The 21,102-nt window shown below is 43.1% G+C and overlaps 1 protein-coding gene across 1 annotated transcript in view; it reads right to left on the reverse strand.

Moving 5' to 3' along the window:
• DMRT1 (doublesex and mab-3 related transcription factor 1) overlaps nucleotides 1–20,111 on the reverse strand; it is a 103,658-nt gene extending 83,547 nt beyond the window's left edge. Inside the window, exons 1-2 of the mRNA XM_045562292.1 lie at nucleotides 19,628–20,111; nucleotides 15,328–15,508 (exon numbers count right to left, since the gene is read on the reverse strand). Coding sequence (XP_045418248.1) covers nucleotides 15,328–15,508; nucleotides 19,628–19,960 — 514 coding nt within the window. The 5' untranslated portion in view covers nucleotides 19,961–20,111. The remainder of the gene's footprint in view (nucleotides 1–15,327; nucleotides 15,509–19,627) is intronic.
• Between the last annotated feature and the right edge of the window lie 991 nt (nucleotides 20,112–21,102).

A 21,102-nucleotide genomic window follows, 5' to 3' on the forward strand; every position in this document is an offset into this window, starting at 1 on the left:
CTATGGCTGACAGGATTCCTGAGCTGAAGAGCTGGCTTAGTGACAAGAGTATCATGGATGCTGTCACAGGAAGGATTCACCAAAATGTCAACCACAGAAGAGATAACAGAGCTCTTCTTTCTTACCGGTTGAGTAATCACGGTAGTTTGCCCCAGAAAGGTCAACTTGTGAGCAAAAAGCTCTGAAAACTCAACAAATTCATTCACTTATTCAAATTCATTTATTCAATACGAACTGGGTGCTCAACTGTTTGCCCCCCAGGGCCATTTTCTCACATTATCATATATATATACATGGGTTCATATATACATACATGGTTCATTATCATATATATATACTCTGGGTTCAGCTGTATCTGTAACTAGTGAGCCCACCAGTTCCACAGAATGTGTAGGACTTTGTTTATCACCAGACAAAATACAGACAAAATGCAGATTTGCAATAATAGCTAAAATAAAGCAAACGGGGAGACAAGAAGAAAAGACTATTAATAGCGCCACAGAGAATGTGACAACTTAAGAAAAATTAGAAAATAATGAGAAACAGATTATTAACTTCTCAGAGACTGAAAAAGCAAAAATAGGGAGGAGAAACAAAGTCACTGCAGATTAAATATAGAGTTTTAAGCCAATTATAACAGATCAAAGACAGCAAGAGAGGGGAGGAGTAGCCTTACAAGTAACTGAGATAGGAGACCTTGGGAGAAATATGGCCAGAGTGAAATCATTACAGTTTACAGTAAAAGGAATCTAGGGATGGCTCTGGAGAGGAATTCACTAGGGACTACTACTGGGAGCAACAGCACAGAGGCAGCAATCAAAAAAGCTCTTTCATTTTAAAAAGGCACACAACTCCAAAGGGAAAGCAATTCCTACAGAGACCAGCAAGCAGGACTGGCAAATTGAAAAGTGTAGATGAAAAATGCCAGGGCCTTGAGCCAGGTTTTGGATTTCCATGTCATCCACCTCTGACTAGATTAAGCATGGTTTTCATGGCATACCACCATAGTTAAAGGCGAGGAAGGGACAAAGACTGTGGTGTTAGCAGAATATCGTTAAAACTCACTGGGCACTTTCTGTTCTGCCCCTAATAAATAGATACTGCCCTTTGAATAATGTCAACTTCCCTAAAAGTTCAGCCATTCCTAAATATATGGGATTTTTACAAGAGGAGCGACACTAAGAAAGAGCTGCTAATACAAATGATGCTAACTTTTAACCTTAATATCTTCCATTTATATAATTTATATATTTATACATAACACTCTGTAATCCATAAACAGCATTTTACATATATTCTTTCAGTTGCTACCCACAATAACCCTATGAAGTTGAGAAACCAGGGACTACGATTCCCCCAGACAGAGGAGCTGGCTGGCAGTGCTTAGAGTCTGCTAGCAGACTCTAGAGCAGTAGCTAGAGTTTGAATTAAACCCAGGCCTTTTGATTCCAGGTGTGGTAACTTTTTGCAACGACATGAAAACCCAGACACCCAGCTCTTTGCTTTTATTCTGAGTAATGAATTCTGTGCGTTTTGTTATTTTCCATAGCAATCATCAATACATTGGATGTTATAAATTTCAGAGACAGAAAGCCAAGGAAAGCACAGAATACAGCAAAGGGATCCCCATTACAACTAGCATGTAAGATCCAGGATAACAACTGCCTTATAAAACTTTTTCTTTCCTAAAGAAGATTATATAGATGACTACACAACTACGAGGAAGATGAAAAGCCTATGGTGTAACTGAATTTACAGAATAAGAAAATGTAATATATTAATAACACAGCACTTAGTAATGTTGACAAAATATATCTCAAGAAAGGGAAAAAAGAGAGATAAAGAAAGCAAAGGGAGCTCTGGACATTAACTATTTTAGTTACCCCTGTACCTGGATACAAACTGTTTACCTGGCCACCCAGTGAGTCCCAATTTCTGTTATCACGATTGCAAGGACAGGGTAGTGGCGCCCAAGGCAGGGCACGAGAGGGAGCTGTGGGTCACAGACCTGGGTTTGAATCCCAACTCCATCATTCAATATTCCTGGGCTCTTGCGCAAGTTACCGAACCTCAATTTCCTTATAGTTGGAAAAAATAGTTCCTATTTACAGAGCTGCTGTAAAGATTAGACAAGAATATAAATAACAAAGCAGCTAAGACAATACCCATCACAAGGCAGACACTCAGTAAATGACGGCTTGTGGGGATTATAATTATTACCAGCACCTATGACAATGTTAACGCCAAAGAGTTGGAAATTAAGCAAACTACATGCTTACGGGGCAAGAATAAAGCACTGCCTGCTCTCCTAACCTCACAGAGAGGAACTAGGAAAACACAATTCACAGGTCTGCCTGGATCCTCAATTTGATAACAAACGCCCCTTCTTCCTGCCATTCTGGCTCCTGGCAACACACACAAATGTGACAATTACATTTCTTTGCTTAATCACCCTTATTACACTTTGTTTTTTGTTTTTTTTTCAGTCCTACCCAATTTCCCACTGCTCCTAGATGCAAGCTTTTGTTCCCTGTCAAACTCCTCTCCACTGCTGTAAATAATCTCTCTCCCTCTTTTATATTACCTTTCAAATATTTATAGACTGTTATTCTCCTTCTCTCCAAGCCATACATCATTTTTGTTGCCCTTCCCTGGATTCTCTCTAGTTTATCTACATCTTTTAGAGAAAAACAAACCCCAGGTGCTTCATGATGAAAACAGCACACCCAAAGCTAACAACCCTAGACCAATAAGGGCCCTTATTCAAAGCCACAAAAAAAATTCTTTGATGTGCCTCTTACTCCTTTTCTCCTGTAACTCATAATTCCATCTTCCAGATAAAAATTGAGAGGGCGAGTGATAAGGGAGAGAGTGCTAACGCCACCCTCATCAAGTAGAATGCTTGGAGCTCTATAAGATAGCGACTCCTGGGGTGGGATGCTGTGGGACAGTCTCACGTAGGTCTCAAACTTGCTAATGGGTAATTATGCACAATATACACACGTTTCTTATTCTTGTTAATTCCTTACCCATCCACTGTACCTGGCATCAGTGTATTAGCCAAACAGTGTCCTTGAGACTCTTTTCTTGCTTTCCATTTTGTCCCTAATGAAAAATCTGACACTGTTTATTTTCAGATAAACATGGGTTTGGGAGTGTTTTTGAAAAGGAAAATCTGTAAAACTAGACACTTAAAAATACTATTCTCATCACCAGGCAAATGAGTCCCTTTCACAGTGGGCAAGAGTGAGACACACCTAGTTCAGCTTTCCCACATATCTTCTTGAAGGTGGCAATGTCAGAGTGTCTGAAATCTTGGGACATTCCTTTGCTCCCCAACAGGTCAGTGCTGACGCCCCCCATTTCTTAATCTGATATGCATGTCCTGATGGCTTCTAAATGCGTATCGATGGTGTGTTACCTATTTTGCTGAAGGAAGTTTCCCAATGTCAGAGTCCTGAGCATCTGTGTGGTTATGTAACACTCCCCGCTCTTTAGAATGGATAACAGATGGCTAATACTGAAGACATCTATCAGTAAAGTCAACAAAACAGAAAAAGAAAAGCAAGGTCACAAAAAGAAGAAAGAAGACGTATATTCTAACATGAGGGCATAATACATTTACTATGTTTGAGCATTAAGATGTACTGCTGGGATTCCTGGCAGCTGGAGGTATAGGGAAATGTGACGCGTTACATAACCCTCACCCAATGATGGAATTCTTAGTGTATCAGACCAATGAAGTTCATCAGCTTCATTTTCGCAAAACCCAGTTTATGGCTACAGGGTAGATCACATCCAGGCTCATTCATCTGCTCCTTCTATTACTGTCTGAAACATGAGTTCTATGACCTATTTACGTACTTCATCAGTTTACAAATAACTTTCTCATAAATATCTTGTATTTTATGAAAAAATTAAGCACCATAATTATCTCATGAAAAAGATGAGCACTATAAAAACTCTTCAAGATACACCAGACAGATAGTATTTTATCCATTTCACAAATGAAGAAATAGACAAAAAAATGAAATGAACTGCCTCAAATCAGAAAAGTGGCAAGAAACCATAACAAGCTTTTTGACTCTAGATCTTAGGTCTTTTCAAAGAGGTGGAGCTTCCTCCCAAATATAAAATTATCAAGATAACAGCACACCTCTTTTTGCTGGTGTCTTCAATCATGCAGACCTTTGATCAAGCTTCCACTACCACATACCATTCTCTCCGGGGAACCCTGGCATCGCCACACAGTAATAATGATAACACTCGTTCCACATCAATGTGGAGAGTAAAATGACTTTGAGATAGTTGAAGAGTAACATGCATTCTAATTTCATGCAAACTGACCATATTGGTAAGAATAAGATTCATCTCCAGAAACCAGACTATCTGACTCTGTAGTCTTTTCTCCCATTCCTAAGTCATGGTTATACCATAGTTTATTAAGCAATGAATAATAACAATGAAACTTCTAGACCATGACCGTGAAATGGTTTGGTCATTGGGGCCTTTAGCTTAACCTGAGACCTCCTGCTTATGGCTAAAACTGAACTGAGGAGTTGAAGTTGGAAGAATACAAAGAACACACTGGCTTAGCCATTCTGCAGCCATTTTCATGTGGCCTGGCCAATGGCCTAGTAATAGGAACTAGAAGAGCCACAGGCTTCTGCTCCTCTGCTTGTCCTCCAAAGAGTGTGGTGACCAGGACTCAGTCCTGGGGCTCTCCTCAGCTTTGTGTCTGCTCCCAGCCAGTCTCATATAGTTACACAGCTTGAAATATCAAGTAGTGGGGGGAAGACCACAACTTATATCAGAGTCAATCCCCATAAGAAGTAAGGAACTCTCCAATGTCGAGGGGAGGGCTCAATAGAGAAATGGACAAAGGACATGCACAGATGGTTCACAGAATAAAATACTAAGGGCCTCAAACATATGAAAAGAAGTTCAACCTCACTAACAAGGGAAATGTGCATTATAAACTAAACCAGTTGCATTAGTTATCTTTCACTGTGTTAACAAATTACCAAAAACTGAGTGGCTTAAACAACACAAATTCATTATCTTCCAGTTCTGTGGGTCCAAAGTCTGAGAAGGGTGTCTCTAAAGGTGTCTGCAGGACTGCATTCCTTTCTGGTGGCTCTAGGGGAGACCGTTTCTTTGCTCAATCAAATTGTCAGCATCTGGAAGCCTGAGGTCCCATTTCCTTGCTATTAGCTGGGGGCTGTTCTAAGCCTCTACAGACTTCTCATATTCTTTGGTTCAGGGGCTCCCTTCCTCCACCTTCAAAGCCAACAACAGCAGTTCAAGTCTCTGCAGCTTAGAAACTGCTTCATCTCCTGTCATGGCACCTCTGGAGGCAGCCGGGAAAACACCCCCCACTGTTAAGGATTCATGCCCTTAGACTGGGCCCACCTGGGAAGGCCAAGCCCATCTCCTCATCTCTAGATCCTTGACTGCATCTCATGTGCCAAGTCCCTTCTGCCACGTAAGGTAACATATTGACAAGCTCCAGGGAAACACAGGCTTCTTTTGGGGGCCATTATTTTGCTGACCACTCTGACAGACGGCTCCTCACCTTTAGCTGGTAAAACCCCAACGACAACCTAGTACTGGCAATGCTGTGGCAGCTGCTCTCAGAAGGGACCGTCACTGACAAAATTACACATAAATTTACCTCCAAAATAGACTTCTTGTCCCACCCCTCCTTTCCATCTCTGTAGCCACTCCCCACAGTCCAAGCAGCAATCCCCTTTGCCTGGACGATGGCACAGCCTTTGCATCCATCTCTGCTCTCACTGGACTCCCTTCAAACCACACTCCACATGGCAGCAGAGGGCTCTTTCAACAAAATAAACCAGATCACGCCATTTACCGCTTCGACACTCCAATGACATACCATGGCACTCATTGTAAAATCCCAACTCTTCCCATGACCTACAAGCCCTAGGAGACACAGCCCTATTGATGTCACCCCGTGCTCACAGCACTCCAGCACATCAGCCACCTGCCTGTTTTCAGTGGCCTAAGCTTGCTGCTCCTTCCACCTGGAATGTTCTTCCCCCAAATCTTACAGGAATGGCTCATTATCATTCAGGACGAGCTCCAATTTAATCTCTTTCTTTGACCACCCTATTTCAAACAGCCGCTGTCCCCTTAGTCACATCCATCATATCACTTTGTTTTTCTTCATAACACCACTTTCTGAAAATATTTTGTTTATTTACTGATGTACTTGTTCATCAGCTGTCTCCTCCACCCTGCAAATATAAGATGCATGAGAGACAGATGTTTTATGCACTGCTATATACCCTGTACCTAGAATAAGATCTGGCCCAATGCAGCCACACAATGAATATTTGTTGAAATGAATGAATAAATAAAATGGTAAAACAGAAGAAAGGGAAGGAGGAAGGGAGGTCATCTTGCTCACACAACAGACTCATCAGCAGAGATGGATTCAATGCAGTTCAGCAAACATTTATTTGTATTTGATGAATCCAATCTGCTTCACTGAATTAATACATATTCTATATATTTTAGATAAAACTTAAAACCTCGAGACCAGAGTTAAGGAGTGGTGCAAAAATAAGTTGTGTTGTAAATACTGAAATCAATACTGAAAGTGATCTGTTGGTATACATTGAATTGAACTGACATTGGATGGCTGAAGCAGCACTAAGAACTCTTACTGCCCATAAACTTCAGAAAATGCTATTACTATAATACTGAATCAGTATTTTCTTTTGACAACAAGCCACCATTTATAGTCTACTTTAAGAGTTTCTTGTGCATTTCTTCTGGAAAGTATGTTCAGTGTTATCTGAACATACTTACAATAAAACCAGATTAGCAATTGTGAAGTTTGCCTACAGATGTAAGAGACTAGAGTAAACTTGGTTTGAAATGTAATTTGGGTCAGCAACAGATATTAATATTTCTGTGAATTTTCACACGGCACTCAAAAAGTTTCTCACTTTGGATTAAATTTTTTTTTAATCAGGTGAAAAGTAAGACACCTTCAGGCTGAGACAGAAATGCTGATATGCACTTTCATAGTTGGCTTATGACAACTGCAAAAAGGAACCCCAAGAGGTCAGGAAGCAGTGAGACAGCAGCTAGAGCCCCGCAGGCACCCCTACGCTGTACTCTCTGCGTCATGGTACCACTGAGAGCACTCCTAGGTCCAGAGTCGAGCTTGTGCAACAGAGAATTTATAGTACCCTGCATGAGATGTTAGTTTACATTCCCCTGCACCTCTTCCCTATTAACCTCAGTCCTTCCAGAGACTTCAGAGTCCCCGTTACCCCAGAAGCACCGACGAGACCAGCATATACAACAAAGAGAGAAGTCAGCAATACAGTAAAAATGTGGGGTCTGGGAGAAGAAAGAGAGAAAAGGATGCTCACAGAGATAAAAGGAACCATCTTTGCTCATATCAGTCCACAGGTGATTTCAAAGGCCAGGAAGCTTTGAAGAAAGCTGGGCTGGCAGAAGAGACTGTCCTGGGCCAAAAGCTAGGGAATGAGGGGGCAAATGAGGAGTGACCATTTAATGGGTACAGAGTTTCAGTTCAGGCAGTTCTGGAGATGGATGGTGGTGATGGTTGCACTACAACAACGCGAATATACTTTAATGCCACGGAACTGTGCACTTAAAAAATGGTTAAAATGGTAAATTTTAAGTTATGTATATTTTACCATAGTAAGAGACAGTTTTAAGTTTTTTAAAACAACAGATGGGACAGAAAGGCATCCATAAGACCCAAAGAGTGTCTATGGGGTGGTCAACGGGACAGCATCCCCAAACCAACAGACAACCAGGAATATGTCAGTCAAAGACTCCAAGGGGACACTGATGAGCAGGCAAGTGAAAACCAGACACAAATGAGCTTTTTGACATTCTAAAAGTTTCCTACGGGAGCAGATGCAAGGCTGCACCACACAAGGACAAAACCTAGTGTCACCATTTATAAAAGTTCTCAATGCTACAGCCAGCTCTGGGCAGTAAATTCTGCAAGTCTCTGTGAATTGCCCTCACTCTCAGGTTTTTACTCACTCTCTGGAAGAGTGATGGTGGTCTTCCAATTTTTGAAATTCACAGATAAAATTTTTTCTTGCCAAGGTACTAGGACAGAACTCCTGCTCCCTCATTCTTAGGAAATACATGTCACCTGAGGTCTGAAAAGTTGCTTTAGCCCTTCCTAAAAATACCAGTATTTCCATCAGCCAATAATACAGCTACAACGAAGAAAGCCCAATCCCAGGTCCCTTCATGAATTGTTTTACTCCTGCAGTCACTGTTCCTCTCACTACAAACTATACGTGATAATGAGATAAAAGAGATTTTTTTAAAACTAAATATTAACTTATTTCTAGTAATAATGAAATGCAAACTTAGAAAATCCTTCACAGTCTAAACTTCTCGTCGTCAAAGAGACTCTCACCACGTTGTAACTACCTGTGGTGTTTGCCAAGATGAAGGCATCTTATCTTTCAATTTTAAAAGACTTGTTTGAATTTTCTGTAATCCTCATTTACTGTTGGTGGGAATTTAAATTGTGCAGCCTCTTTGGAAAACAGTCTGGCAATTCCTTAAAAAGTTAAGCATAGGGTTACCAAAAGACTCAGCAATTTTACTCTTTGGTATACCCAAGAGAATGAAACATATGTTCATAGAAGAACTTATGCACAAATGTTCACAGCAGCATTACTCACAATAGCCAAAAAGTGTAAAGCACTCACATACCACCAGCTAATGAACAGACAAACAAAATGTGGTAGGTCTATATAATGGACTATTTAGTAATAAAAAGGAATAATAATACTTAGAAATACACACTACAACATAGATGAACCTAGCGAGCATCAGGCTAAGTTATAGAGGCAAGACACAAAAGGTCACGCATCTTATCTATCATTCCAGTTATATGAAATGTACCAACATATGAAATGTCCAGAATAGGCAAATTTGCAGAGACAGAAAATATAATAGTGTTTACCTGGAGCCGGAGTGGGGAGCACACGGGGAGTGACTGCTAATGGGTAGAAGGTTTCTTTTAGGAGGAGATAAAAATGTTCCAAAACCAGATTTTGGTGATTGTTGCACAACCCTGTGAATTTACTTAAAAACACTGAATTGTACACTTTAAACAATGAATTACATGGTATATGAATTACATCTTAGGCTGTTAAGAAATTACACTTGAATTTTTAACTATTTTAAAAATTCAGATATATTTTTATAAAATACTGTAAAACAAAAATACAAATTGAACATCAATGATTTTACTCTCTTACTCTCTGATGTCTGCAGGTAGGTTCACAATCACTTATCTACTGTTTTAAGACAACTTCAAATTTATCCATCATTTATTGATTCATTTAGCAAAGATTTATTGACCCCCAACCATAAAGTAGGTACTGTACTATACGCAGATGAATAAAATGCAATCCTTGCCCTTAAGATTTTATTTTCACAAAGGAGATGCAAATGTAAACCAATCAAATATTTGTCTCTGTTTTACATATGCTGTTACAAAACTTATCTGTGACTTTTTAAACCCTATATTTACATTTTTTTACTGCTCTAGATATCTTCTAAATTTCCTTTCTAGCCAAAGGTAGCCCAGGTTACTTTCTGTGTATGTTGTTGCTATGATTGCTTTACTAAAATACTTATTCATGGAGAATTTCTACTAGGCCAATTAAACTGCTATATTTGACACGTAAGCAAACACTGCCCTTGAAATAAACAAAAATTGACTAAGACACTATTTAAAACAACAGGCCATCAAAACAATTAGCCCCGGGCCCAGTGTGGTGGCTCATGCCTGAAATCCTAGCACTTTGGGAGGCTGACATGGCAGGATCGTTTGAGGCCAAGAATTCAACACCAGCCTGGGCAACAGGGAGACCCTGTCTCAAAAAAAAAAAAAAATCACTCCCATTAATCTGAAATATTTTCTTTCATCCAAGCTTCCAACTATTGCTTTGATTTAGGAGTTTTGTTTTACTGAAAATCCTGGAAATTTCTTTGACTCTGAAAGTAAAATTTGGGAATGTTTTTATTTGAAGACTTTTGAAAACTTAATATCATCTCCTGTTCTACTTGTAATTGAGAGCTCTGTCTAAAACAAAACGGAGCTCACCTAAGTGGCCAGAATCTTTCAACAATAAATTCCCAATTGAATTTATCTAAAATATTTTTATTGTTCATTTGAATGAAGTGCTTCCTTCTTTATAATGTTAGGAAAGATAAAAACTGAAATGTCATTTTAAATTTAAATAACCCCACAGAGGATTTCTAGGGCAGTGGAAATACTCTACATGATACCATAATGACAAGAACGTGTCATTATACATTTGTCCAGGCTCATCAAAAGTACATCAACAAGAGTGACCCCTACTGTAGGCTATGGACTCTGGGTGATGATGATCTGTCAGTGTGGGTTCACCAATTCTAATCAATGTACCACCCTGGTGGGGGATGTTGACACAGGGGGAGGCTACGCATGTATGGGGGCAGGGGGTATGTGCGAAATCTCTATACCTTCCATTCAATTTTTCTGTAAACCCAAAACTGCCCTAAAAATTTGTTTTTGATTTAAATAACTCAATATCATCACTTGTTAATTCATCAGCCATATCTCTTACTCATGACAACTCCTGAATAGGGACACTACTCCATTTTGAAAGACCAAATTTCACGTTTATAAAGCATTTAAACTCTCAGACATACAATGAAATGTGCTCCGCTACTGACATGTGCTCTCTTTCACTGCATGCTCTCCAAGCGGAAATACTGCTACAGAAGAGAAGTGAGGGAGGGGCCCCTCCAATATTTGGAACAAACCTGACTCATCAGTGAAAGGCACTAAAACCGGGCCATGGGCCACAGGAGAGGCTGGAGCTGCCAGAGGAGGCCCGAGAAGGCTGGAGGTAGTCTGAGCCGGGGGAGGGTGAATGTGAGTGTGGATGGAAGTCCAGGGTGCTCCAGAAGGGAGGGCCCCGAAGGAGATAACATTCAGGTCCTTACAAAGGGCACACATGCAGCACCAAGTTACCTACAATGCAAGCCTTCATCTGACACTTTCTGCATAGAAAAGGAGGCAAAGAACTGTGCAGACCTTAGCGTAAGTACTGGGTAAGACAGTATTCTACACAGGGCACACAGGAGGTTGAAGTAAAAGTAGAATATAAAATAAAACAGAGAGGAGCCCAAATTTACAAAGAATGCCTGAGATTAAAAAAAAAAGGCATCTGATAATTTTTGAAATAAAAAAGTACAATTTATGATAAAAATTGTTTAAATGAGGCTAGGCCTAGTGGCTCACGCCTATAATCCCAGTAATTTGGGAGGCTGAAGCAGGAGGATGGCTGGAGGCCAATAGTTCGAAACCAGCCTAGGCAATAGCGAGACCCCATATCTACACACAAAAAAATTAACCAGGCACAGTCGTGTGTGCCTGTAGTCTCAACTGCTAGGGAGGCTGAGGCAGGAGGACTGAGTCCAGGAGTTGGAGGCTGCAATGAGCTATGATGATGCCACTGCACTCTAGCCTGGATGACAGAGCAAAACCCTGTCTCAAAAAAAAGAAACCATAGAGAAAATGCTGAAATTATTATTAATTTATTATCATTTGCAGCCAAAAACACTCATCTCATTTTTTTTGAAGTCTCCAAAAACGGCTGAAAAGAAACTTTGCTAATCAACAGTGTAACTGCTAACATCTAATCCTGCTAGTACACGAAACAGCAATGAACAGAGAATTTCTTCAAAAGGCTGTTTCTTTCCACATAACACCCACAATCATAGAAGAAAACAACAAAAATCTTTTATGCCCATTATTTGAGGAATATTGTTCAATCTTTTGGTCCATTTTAACCTACCTTTGGTTAAGCATTGTAGAGACTTTCCTCTAACTTACATATCCTATTCAGAGGGTCAGTTCTTCAATAAATGAAACAAACAGCTTGGTAAACCCAATTTCCTTCTAAGTGTCCTTACAATTCTGCCGATAATCTCAGCAATAATTCTTGAGCATTTCTCACTCTCACTTTTGGCACTTTTAGGAGCCAAAAGAAGATAACTAAGAAAGTTCAAGGACATAAAAATTCTACTAAATTTCACCACCCTGCTGGCCTAGTGGACACCAGACATCAGATATTAGGAAAGATTAGAAGGAAACAGTCGGCAACTTGCCCCCAGGTGAGCCAGGTTGGTAGGCAACTCCTACAACTTTCACATCTCACTAAATAATTTCAAATCCTGGCCTTCCACCTCTATATAGTGGAATTCTAGGCTACTAAAAATTCCAAGCTGTATTATAGCGGGGGAAAAAAGCAAATTCTATGAATGGGAGCAATACATTCTCTTTATATTAAATATGTGAATATTACACGTATATGAGAAGAATAAAGAGACACACAAGCCTGTATATGCAGCAAGTAATCCTGGAATAACGAAGAGAACTGCAGGCTGGGCTGGGAAGAACAATTATCTTTCACTGAATATGCTTTGTACTCTACTATAAATATTTACCATTCACTTGCATAAATTAAAATGTCATTTGAAATAAATTCAACCTCTGAAAAATTAATATAAGCTATACATTTGTTAGCAGGCTATCTAAAGAAGCTGGGCTCCACCTGCTGCATATAAGTTTCGGGACTCTCTTTGGTCAGTTTGTGGTTTTCTCTCTCTCCTCCACTGTCCCTCCCTCCCTCTTTCTCTCTCTCTTTGTGTATTTTCATTCTCCTGGCACTTCTGTCTCCCTCTTGTTCGCATCCTAACTCAGTCGGGATGGTCTCAATCCCCACCCAGGAGGTTGAACAGAAGTCCTGTGAACAACGCTGATCTGTGGCTCCTGCCCCACAGACAATAGCTGGCTGGGGGACAGCCCATCTTCCTTTGGAAGGCAAAGCCTCCCAGAGCAAATGAGCACAACACACTCTTGGCTTCCACATTCCCCTTGCCTTTGAGTGCTGGTTCAGGACTCCAGAATGACTCCAAGGGCTGTTGGCTCCAGAGACAAAGAAGGGAATCTGGTTACATCCTCCTTGACCCTGAACCCTCTGTCTTGCTCCCCTGGCTGCTTCTTTTTGTAACTTTCCCTATCAATGCTCTGGCCACTCTGCAATCCCCTGGGAGAACTTCTTTGTCATTCTGAACTCTGTGGAGCCTGAAGTCCTACTCTAAAGCTGCACTATCTTGGGGCATACAATCAAACTGTGACATGATACCACATCCCTTCCACCAAAGTGGACTGAAGGACGTCAGGCAAGACCCTGAGTCCACCCCTGGTGCCCTATACAATGCCCAGCATTGACACTGACCCCTCATGGGCCTTTTCCAGTTTACCTCCCCTGAAAACCAGTGTCTGCAGCCTTCTGAGCCAAGGCGGAATGGCAAAGAATTTTGCCCCTAACATTGTTTCTATTTGCCCATTAGCCCTAAATCCCTCTGAAGATTAGACCACAGGCTCTAAGCAATCAAAACTGTCCATTCCCTAAGGAACCATGGCAACTGACCCCTCAGCCTCTCCTCCCAGGCAAGCAGGATGGAAAATCCGAGGGCTCTGGGGACAGACAGGCCTGGAATGAACCCACCTCAGCACAACTTTTTTCTGCGGTAGTTTCCCTACCACTTACTAAACCTTGGTTTCCTTATCTGTAAATGGTGAAAGTAATTCCTACCTCATAAGATGTGTGTGAATATTCAAATGAGTTACTCCCCTATGTAAAAGCTAGCACTGGGACCCCCTCTTTACTCATGTGACACATCCACAGTTCTAATCTCAGCCCTACAGCTCAAGCCACCCTTATCATTTGGTCACTAAGCCTTCGACACATCTTAAAATCCCTAAGTGTAAAGATCCTATTTCTGATAGATATACTCCTTCCTTCCAACGAAAAGCAAAGTCTGGAAACTGTTGTAAACATACACTATGAGCAACTAATCCAAAAAAGAAAAAAGAAGAGTACCTTGCCTTCTGTTAATTATTGTATCCATAGCTCCAACAACACACACAGACGTACCTACTTTCTTTGGTGCCTGCTTACCCTCTTTCTTTATAATGGCCAAGATTCCGGTCTTCAAGACTCTCAGGAACCCTCTCCCTTATTTTTGAGAAGAGGAAACGAAAGGCCCAGAGAGCTTAAGTGACTTGTCCAAAATTGCAAGACTAGCTAATGACATGCAGTTGAGCAACTTTAGCCAAGTGGGTAAGCCCAGGAAACTGAGTAATTCCTAAAAGCTTAGTCAAGGTGGTAACCACACTGCAAAACTGTATTTCATGGAGCTTAGCAGCCTTTACAGATATTCTATGAATCAAAGCATGTGTATTTAATTGCCAGAAACAACAGATTGTACAGATCTTCATTTGGTGGATGTCCTAGAGCTCCTGTCATCAAATGAAACTTTCTGAGAGACAGAGATGATTATCCAATATGGTAGCCCTTAGCTATAACGTGGCTATCAAGCATGCGAAACGTGGCTGGTACAACAGAGGAAATGAATGCTTTCATTTGATTTCACTGTAATCAATTTATATTTAAACAGTCACCTGTGGCTAGCCACTTCCATATCGGACAGCGTAGCCCTAGACCACTGTGATTCTCCAGGTAATTTGGAGACCCAGTGCAGTAAGCACACTGAGCTCTGGAGGCAGATGGACTGATTCAGATACTTTGTAGTTCAGTAAACTTGGCTGGTCATTTAACTTCCTCTACCTCAGTTTTCACACGTGTAAAGAAGAATTCATAACTCCTACCTTACAGAGTTACTCTGAGAATGAAACGAGATGAATTAGCACACATACAGTCCCTGGGACAGTGCTTAGCACCCAGGAGAGAACTCAAGCCAATGTGGTATGCCTTCCTCTGTCACTTCCCAGCGCTCATTCAAATTTGACACCCAGGATTCAGCCTTTTCAGACACTTTCCCCAAATGGATGCAGTCCTGGCTGGAGAAGTCAACTTCCAGTTCTAGCACACCAGGATCTTTAGCTTCCATCAAGATGACCCAAAAAATGGAAGGGTGGACCCAGATAAAACTGGAATAATCTCACTTCTCTCTGACATTGTGTGATTCTGACTCTGTCCAGATTCACTCTCGACTAATTATCAACAGGAAAAGGAAGCTGTTCAACCTCCATCTCTAGAATTCATGGCCACCTCCTTTGTGAGGCAGCCAAAAACAGACCTTCAGAGGGAAAGCCCTTTAAGAAAATCCTCTAAGCCCTGCATGTTATACATGGCTCATGCAGATGCAGCTCTTCTTCTTCCCTCATGCCTGATCTAGATGTGAACCCCAAGCCCCCCAGGTTACCTGAAGCTGCAGTGGTCGGGGTATTGGCCGGTGGCTGAGAGGGGCTGCTGTTCTCGGTCATGAGGCATGGGTTGCTGCCATTGTTCTCTCTCTTGACAAGTATCTCGGCTGCACTGGGCAGCGGGATGGGGTGGCTGATGCCCAATTCTTCCTCCTGGGCCTGCTGCCTCCTCAGGGCCACCTGGAAGACAGGACAACAGGTCATCCTCCAGCACTTCAGAATCACGTGCACAGCTTTACCAAAGCCACAGAAAGCCCCGCCCACCCTGATACTGTGATTCACTAGCTCTAGGGGTGAGGTCTGCAAATCTCCAATTTCTTTTAAAGCCACCCAGGTAACTATGATGTGCAGTCAAAGCTGAAAAAAGGTTTAGAGCCAGAGTACTTGGCCCACAGTAGGTGCTCAACCCAGTATGGTGGCTCACACCTATAACCCTAGCACTTTAGGAGGCTGAGGCAGGAGGATTGATTGACTCCAGGAGTTTGAGACCAACCTGGACAACAGAGCAAGACCCCATCTTTAAAAAATAAAAAAAATAGAAAAGTAGCTGGATGTGGTGGCATGCACCTGTAGTCCTAGCTACTTGGGAAGCTGAGGCAGGAGGATCGCTTGAGTGCATGAGTTTGAGGGAAAGGAAAGGAAAGGAAAGGAAAGGAAAGGAAAGGAAAGGAAAGGAAAGGAAAGGAAAGGAAAGGGGGAAGGGGGAAGGGGGAAGGGGGAAGGGGGAAGGGGGAAGGGGAAAGGGGAAAGGAAAGGAAAAGAAAGGAAAGGAAAACTTGTTAAACAAATGAGTGTGTAGAGCATCAGGAAATAAGGTTGGCTAGGGAAGAGCCGGTAAAACTGTAGAGTCAGCCAAGCAGGAGTTCAATCTGAAGAGTAGAAAAAGTCACAAGCATTGATAGATTATAGATTAGGAAAGAAGGAGAATGGGATCACTCCTCATTCCCCAAGCATGTAAAAGACCATGGTACTAAGAACAGGGAGCAGTGAGATTAGATTAGATCCTAAATTACTGTTTAAAAGGAGAAATAGGCAAGCAAACATGCAACTACAACCCAAGACAAAATGTAATAAACACCATAAGAGATGTATATACCAATCCTACAGAAGAAATTCAGATGGAAATATCTTTAAAATGTAGGAATCAGCCAGAGGTAGTATTTGAACAGAGCATCGAAGAACAGGATGAGTAGGACTTGGACCAGCAAGGATGAAGGGGTGGAACAATCTGGAACAGGGTGAGCAAGTAAGGCAGGGGGTGCTTAGGAAAGCCTATGGAGCCCTGTTTCCCAGAGTGGGAGAGAGTATGTGGAGAGGCAGTGAGGGGAAGGAATTTGGTGTTGAAGTCCCTGGATGGCAAAGGGAGAGGACAGGTGTGTGACATTCCAGGCAGGAGGGAGGGAGAGCCAGAACTGGGGACTGGAGAGGATCTGATCTACCTAAGAAACTCCTCATGGTCCCTCTTCAATTTATCTTCTTTTAAATAACATTGTTAAAGGTTGAAAAAAGAGGTTTAAAGAACATAAATTGTATTTTTGCTTACTACATGTAACAAAAAAAAAAAAGAGATTTTCTTTCGAAATTGACTACAGTACTGGTGATTATGAAAGCAGAAAGTAAAAGTACCTGTCCTGTACCTCAGAAGCCCAGACACAAGCCAAAACGTGAAATCAAAATGTTAAAAACACACCTATAATTTATATATTGTTTCAAGAAAACAGGCCGGGCGCGGTGGCTCACACCTGTAATCCTAGCACTCTGGGAGGCCGAGGCAGGTGGATCGCTCAAGGTCAGGAGTTCGAGACCAGCCTGAGCAAGAGTGAGACCCCCGTCTCTACTAAAAATAGAAACAAATTATCTGGCCAACTAAAAAAAAATATATATATACAAAAAATTAGCCAGGCATGGTGGCACATGCCTGTAGTCCCAGCTACTCAGGAGGCTGAGGCAGGAGGATCGCTGAAGCCCAGGAGTTTGAGGTTGCTGTGAGCTAGGCTGACGCCACGGCACTCACTCTAGCCGGGCAACAAAGTGAGACTCTGTCTCAAAAAAGAAAAAGAAAACTGTAGTCCAAACATAGAAAGCTGATTAATTTGGAACTTTTACTCATAACCAAAAAAAGTCTTCTTCTTAGAAAAATTAACTTTAAATAATCAATTATTAAAATTCAATGATTAAGCTTAAATCTTGTATTTTCTACTATTAACCAAGAAGTTTAGAAATGGTATCAATAACTGACCAGAAGTTTAAAAAACTCTGCAAATCTCTGAAGTGTGTTCAATGCACACTTACAACCCAAAATGCACGGATATCTATTCCGTGAACTAAGGACATCTTTACAAGCATCTCTGAAGATTACTTAGGAAATGTCATTTAAATAGGGAAGGGGTGACAAATGATTAAAAATGCAATCATTTTAAAATATTTTAATATGTATATATTTTAATACCTAAGACCAATTTCAAACTATTTTAGAATGACTAAAAAGAAGTAAAAGCCTTATGGTGTGTTAAACACTGAAGTTTCACATTCTAAAAGTAACCTTGACTTGCTTTTGCTTTTAACATAGCAAACAGCCACCTCAAAATTAGTCCCTCCACTAACAAAGTTTATTAAAAATTAATTTCCCTACTAGGGGAATTATTTTTATTACATTTTGAGGAGCATACCCTTCACACTAAATGTTTAAGCCAACGACTAAATATTCAGAATCTTTTCCTACACAAAAGTGTAATCTAAAAGTCCGTAAGTTTTTTTCAGCAAGCTTATTGTGATGCATTTTAATGTTACACACGGTGTGCTTTTTGCAGCCACCATAGATTAAGCTAAAAAACAAAATCTATGAAGATACCAAGAAAAAAAAAAATCTATCTTCATGACTGCACTCACAACCTGTGCAGCCAAAATATTTAGTTTAAAGCACATTTTAAAAAATCCGATATACATAAAAAGCATTTGATCTTTCTTTAGGCATTTAAGCAGTCGTGTTCAATGGAAGATATTTGTACGTTCTTAATCAAAAGTAGCACACCATTAGCAAATATTTCTTTGGTATCTTTTCTTTTTAAATAACCTGCCTTAGAAAAATGACACAACTTTTTAGCTGGGAAGAATGTACATTACTGTCTTCTAAACATCGTCTTAGGATACTAACGACATTATTCCGTTAAAATGCAAAATTACTAGCCTACTTAGGAAGCTTTTTTTAAAAAGCCGTGAACGACCGTCAGAATCCCAAACCAGCGCGCGCGTTTTACCCCTGCGTATGTTTCTAAAGATTCTTAAGCAAGCTTTAAAATATATTCAAAACGATCTGCCCTTGAGGAACTTGGACGGGCACGGCAAATGTCCAGTCCTCAAAATGGCTGAGGCGCTCAGCTCGATCCAGTGGCGGCGAACACAAAAGTGCGCCAAGCGCACAAGGGAAGACCACGCCACGCGGGCGTCCATTGCAGACAATTTTCTAGAAAAGCAAATAAGGCTTCCCAACCGTTATCCAGGTAAGCCGCGGCCCAGGCCAAGTCTCCCTTCCACCCCACCCAGCGGCTCGCTCGTGCACCCTCCAGGAAACTCCGTAAGCGCAACTCAGCGGGGAGGCAGAGTCAGGGATCGTGGGGACGCCCGGGGACGCCCGAGGAAATCAAATACTTAGCTCGGAGGGCGGGATAGGAGACCGTTGGGACCCCCCCCCCCCCGCAAGCAGAGCGAACCCCGCAACTCCCTGCTAGGAGCGAGAGCTCAGACATGCCGGGGATTTATTCCCTTAGAGGCGAAGCCCGCACCCCCCACCTTGGAGAGATCGCAGATAGTGAAGACTCCCCCAATAGAGTGACGCCCCAACTATCTGCTGGAGAGCGGACTCGGGGATGCCGGAGATGCCCATAGGGGCGAACCCCGCAACTCCGTGCTCCGAGAGCGGGGTCAGGAATCCCAGGGACCCTTGAGCAGAGGGAACCCCAGCAACTCTCTGCTGAGACGCGGAGTTAGAGATCCCAAAAACTCCCCCAGAGGCGAACCCCACAACTCTGCTGGGAAGCGGGATCAGAGATCGTGGGGAACCCCAAGAGGAGGGCACCCCGCAACTTTGCTTGGCGGGCAAGTCTACGGACACGTCTCCCCGCCCTCAGAGCGTGGCGTCGTCGCATGGCTGGGAGTCCCGGACCCCGAGCGCGCCGCGGCAGACGATGAACACCGCCGAGTCCCTCCAGCCCCCAGGCCCCGCGTGGCTACAGCCATGACATAGCGACTTGATCCAAAAAGCTTGAGGCTGAACCCAGGTTCCCAGGCTCCCGCACTCACCTGCGCGGCCATCACGCGCTGTCTCTCGGCAATCAGGTTGCACTTCTTGCACTGGCAGTCCCGCCACATGCAGAAGCGCTTGTGGCCCTTCAGCGGCGACGCGTAGCCGTGGTTCCTGCAGCGCGCGCACTTGGGCAGCCGCGGGGACTTCTGGCTCCCCGAGCCCAGCCCCGACGCCCCGGAGCCGGAGCCTCCTCCGCTGCCGCTGCCCCCGGCACCCGAACCTCCGGCCGCTTTGCCGAAGCCCCCAGCCTTGCCCTGCGGCGGTGCCCCGGGGGCGTGCGGGGCCTCCGACGGTGCGGAAGCCTTGCTGAATGCTTCGTCGTTGGGCATGGTGCCCCAGAGAGAAGTGCAAGGACTCTCCGTTCACCTCTACCGTCTGGAGACGGCTGCGAGGGAAGAACCCAACCGACGGCTAGCTTCCCGGAGAGGCGGCGCAGGACGCGTGTGTGCTGCAGCCGGCGGTGCAGCCAGAATGGCGAGGTCGGGACACCCCACGCCTGGAGTAGTAGGGGGGAGGGGAGATGTTTGTGCCTTTTTTCTTTTTTCTTTTGGCGCGCGCGCGCGCGGAGCAGAACTTTTGGATACTTTTCAGAACGTTCCCGGGACTGCCGGGGCGGGAGAGGGCGCGAGGAAGCGCGGCCACGCCCACCGCCCCCTAACTCGGGCCACCGCGCTCCAGCCGCGTGCAAGCTTGCACGGATTGCAAGCGCGCCCAGAGCGTTGCTGCAGAGTCGCTGCAAGCGCACCGAGAAGTGTAGAGCGGCTGGGGGGGGGATGGTGTGACCCCTCAGCTCTCCAAGGCGCAGAGGCCGGGTTGCCAAAGCATGTTGCACGAGGAGGCTGGGCTCCCCGGGTCAAGAGCAGGGCTGTGCATGCTGCTTGGAGGTGGTACAAACCACCCTGTGGGGTCCTCTAGCTCTCCTCCCCCCGCAAAGAGGCACATCCTCTAAGTTCAATGGAGCAAATCTTGGTAGCAGCCAACTCAGAAAATGGTTTATTTCTCTCTTAAGAAAATTAAGTATGAGGTTGAAAGCCTGAGAAGAGAGAAGTCTCTGCATTTATATGGGCAAATAATACTCTCTGTGTGGGGCTCAAGCGCTCCAAAAATATCAAAGGTTGGGACTTTCTGTTCTCCAATTGTCCTTTCCTGCACCTGTGTTCATTTGCTCACAAGATTTCTGCCTCCTGGCTCCAGATAACTTCACAATTTGTAGTTCCAGCCCTTGTTGCTTCTCACTTCTGGTGCATACAACTTCTCGTCTTTGAAGCAGCTTCACGACCCCGCAGGCACGGGAAATTCAGACTTTAAAAAGTTTTTTGGGGGGTGGTTAAACGGATGTAGACATTTACCAAAAATCATCCTACACTTCAAATCTGTACATTTTACTGTATGTAATTATACCTCTAAAAAAAATAACCACTCGATCATCTTAACAGCCTTTCCCAGAGTTCCCACCCTGAATGCCCACCCT

Source organism: Lemur catta, chromosome 10 (genome assembly GCF_020740605.2).
Source record: "Lemur catta isolate mLemCat1 chromosome 10, mLemCat1.pri, whole genome shotgun sequence".
NCBI classification, from domain to species: domain Eukaryota; kingdom Metazoa; phylum Chordata; class Mammalia; order Primates; family Lemuridae; genus Lemur; species Lemur catta.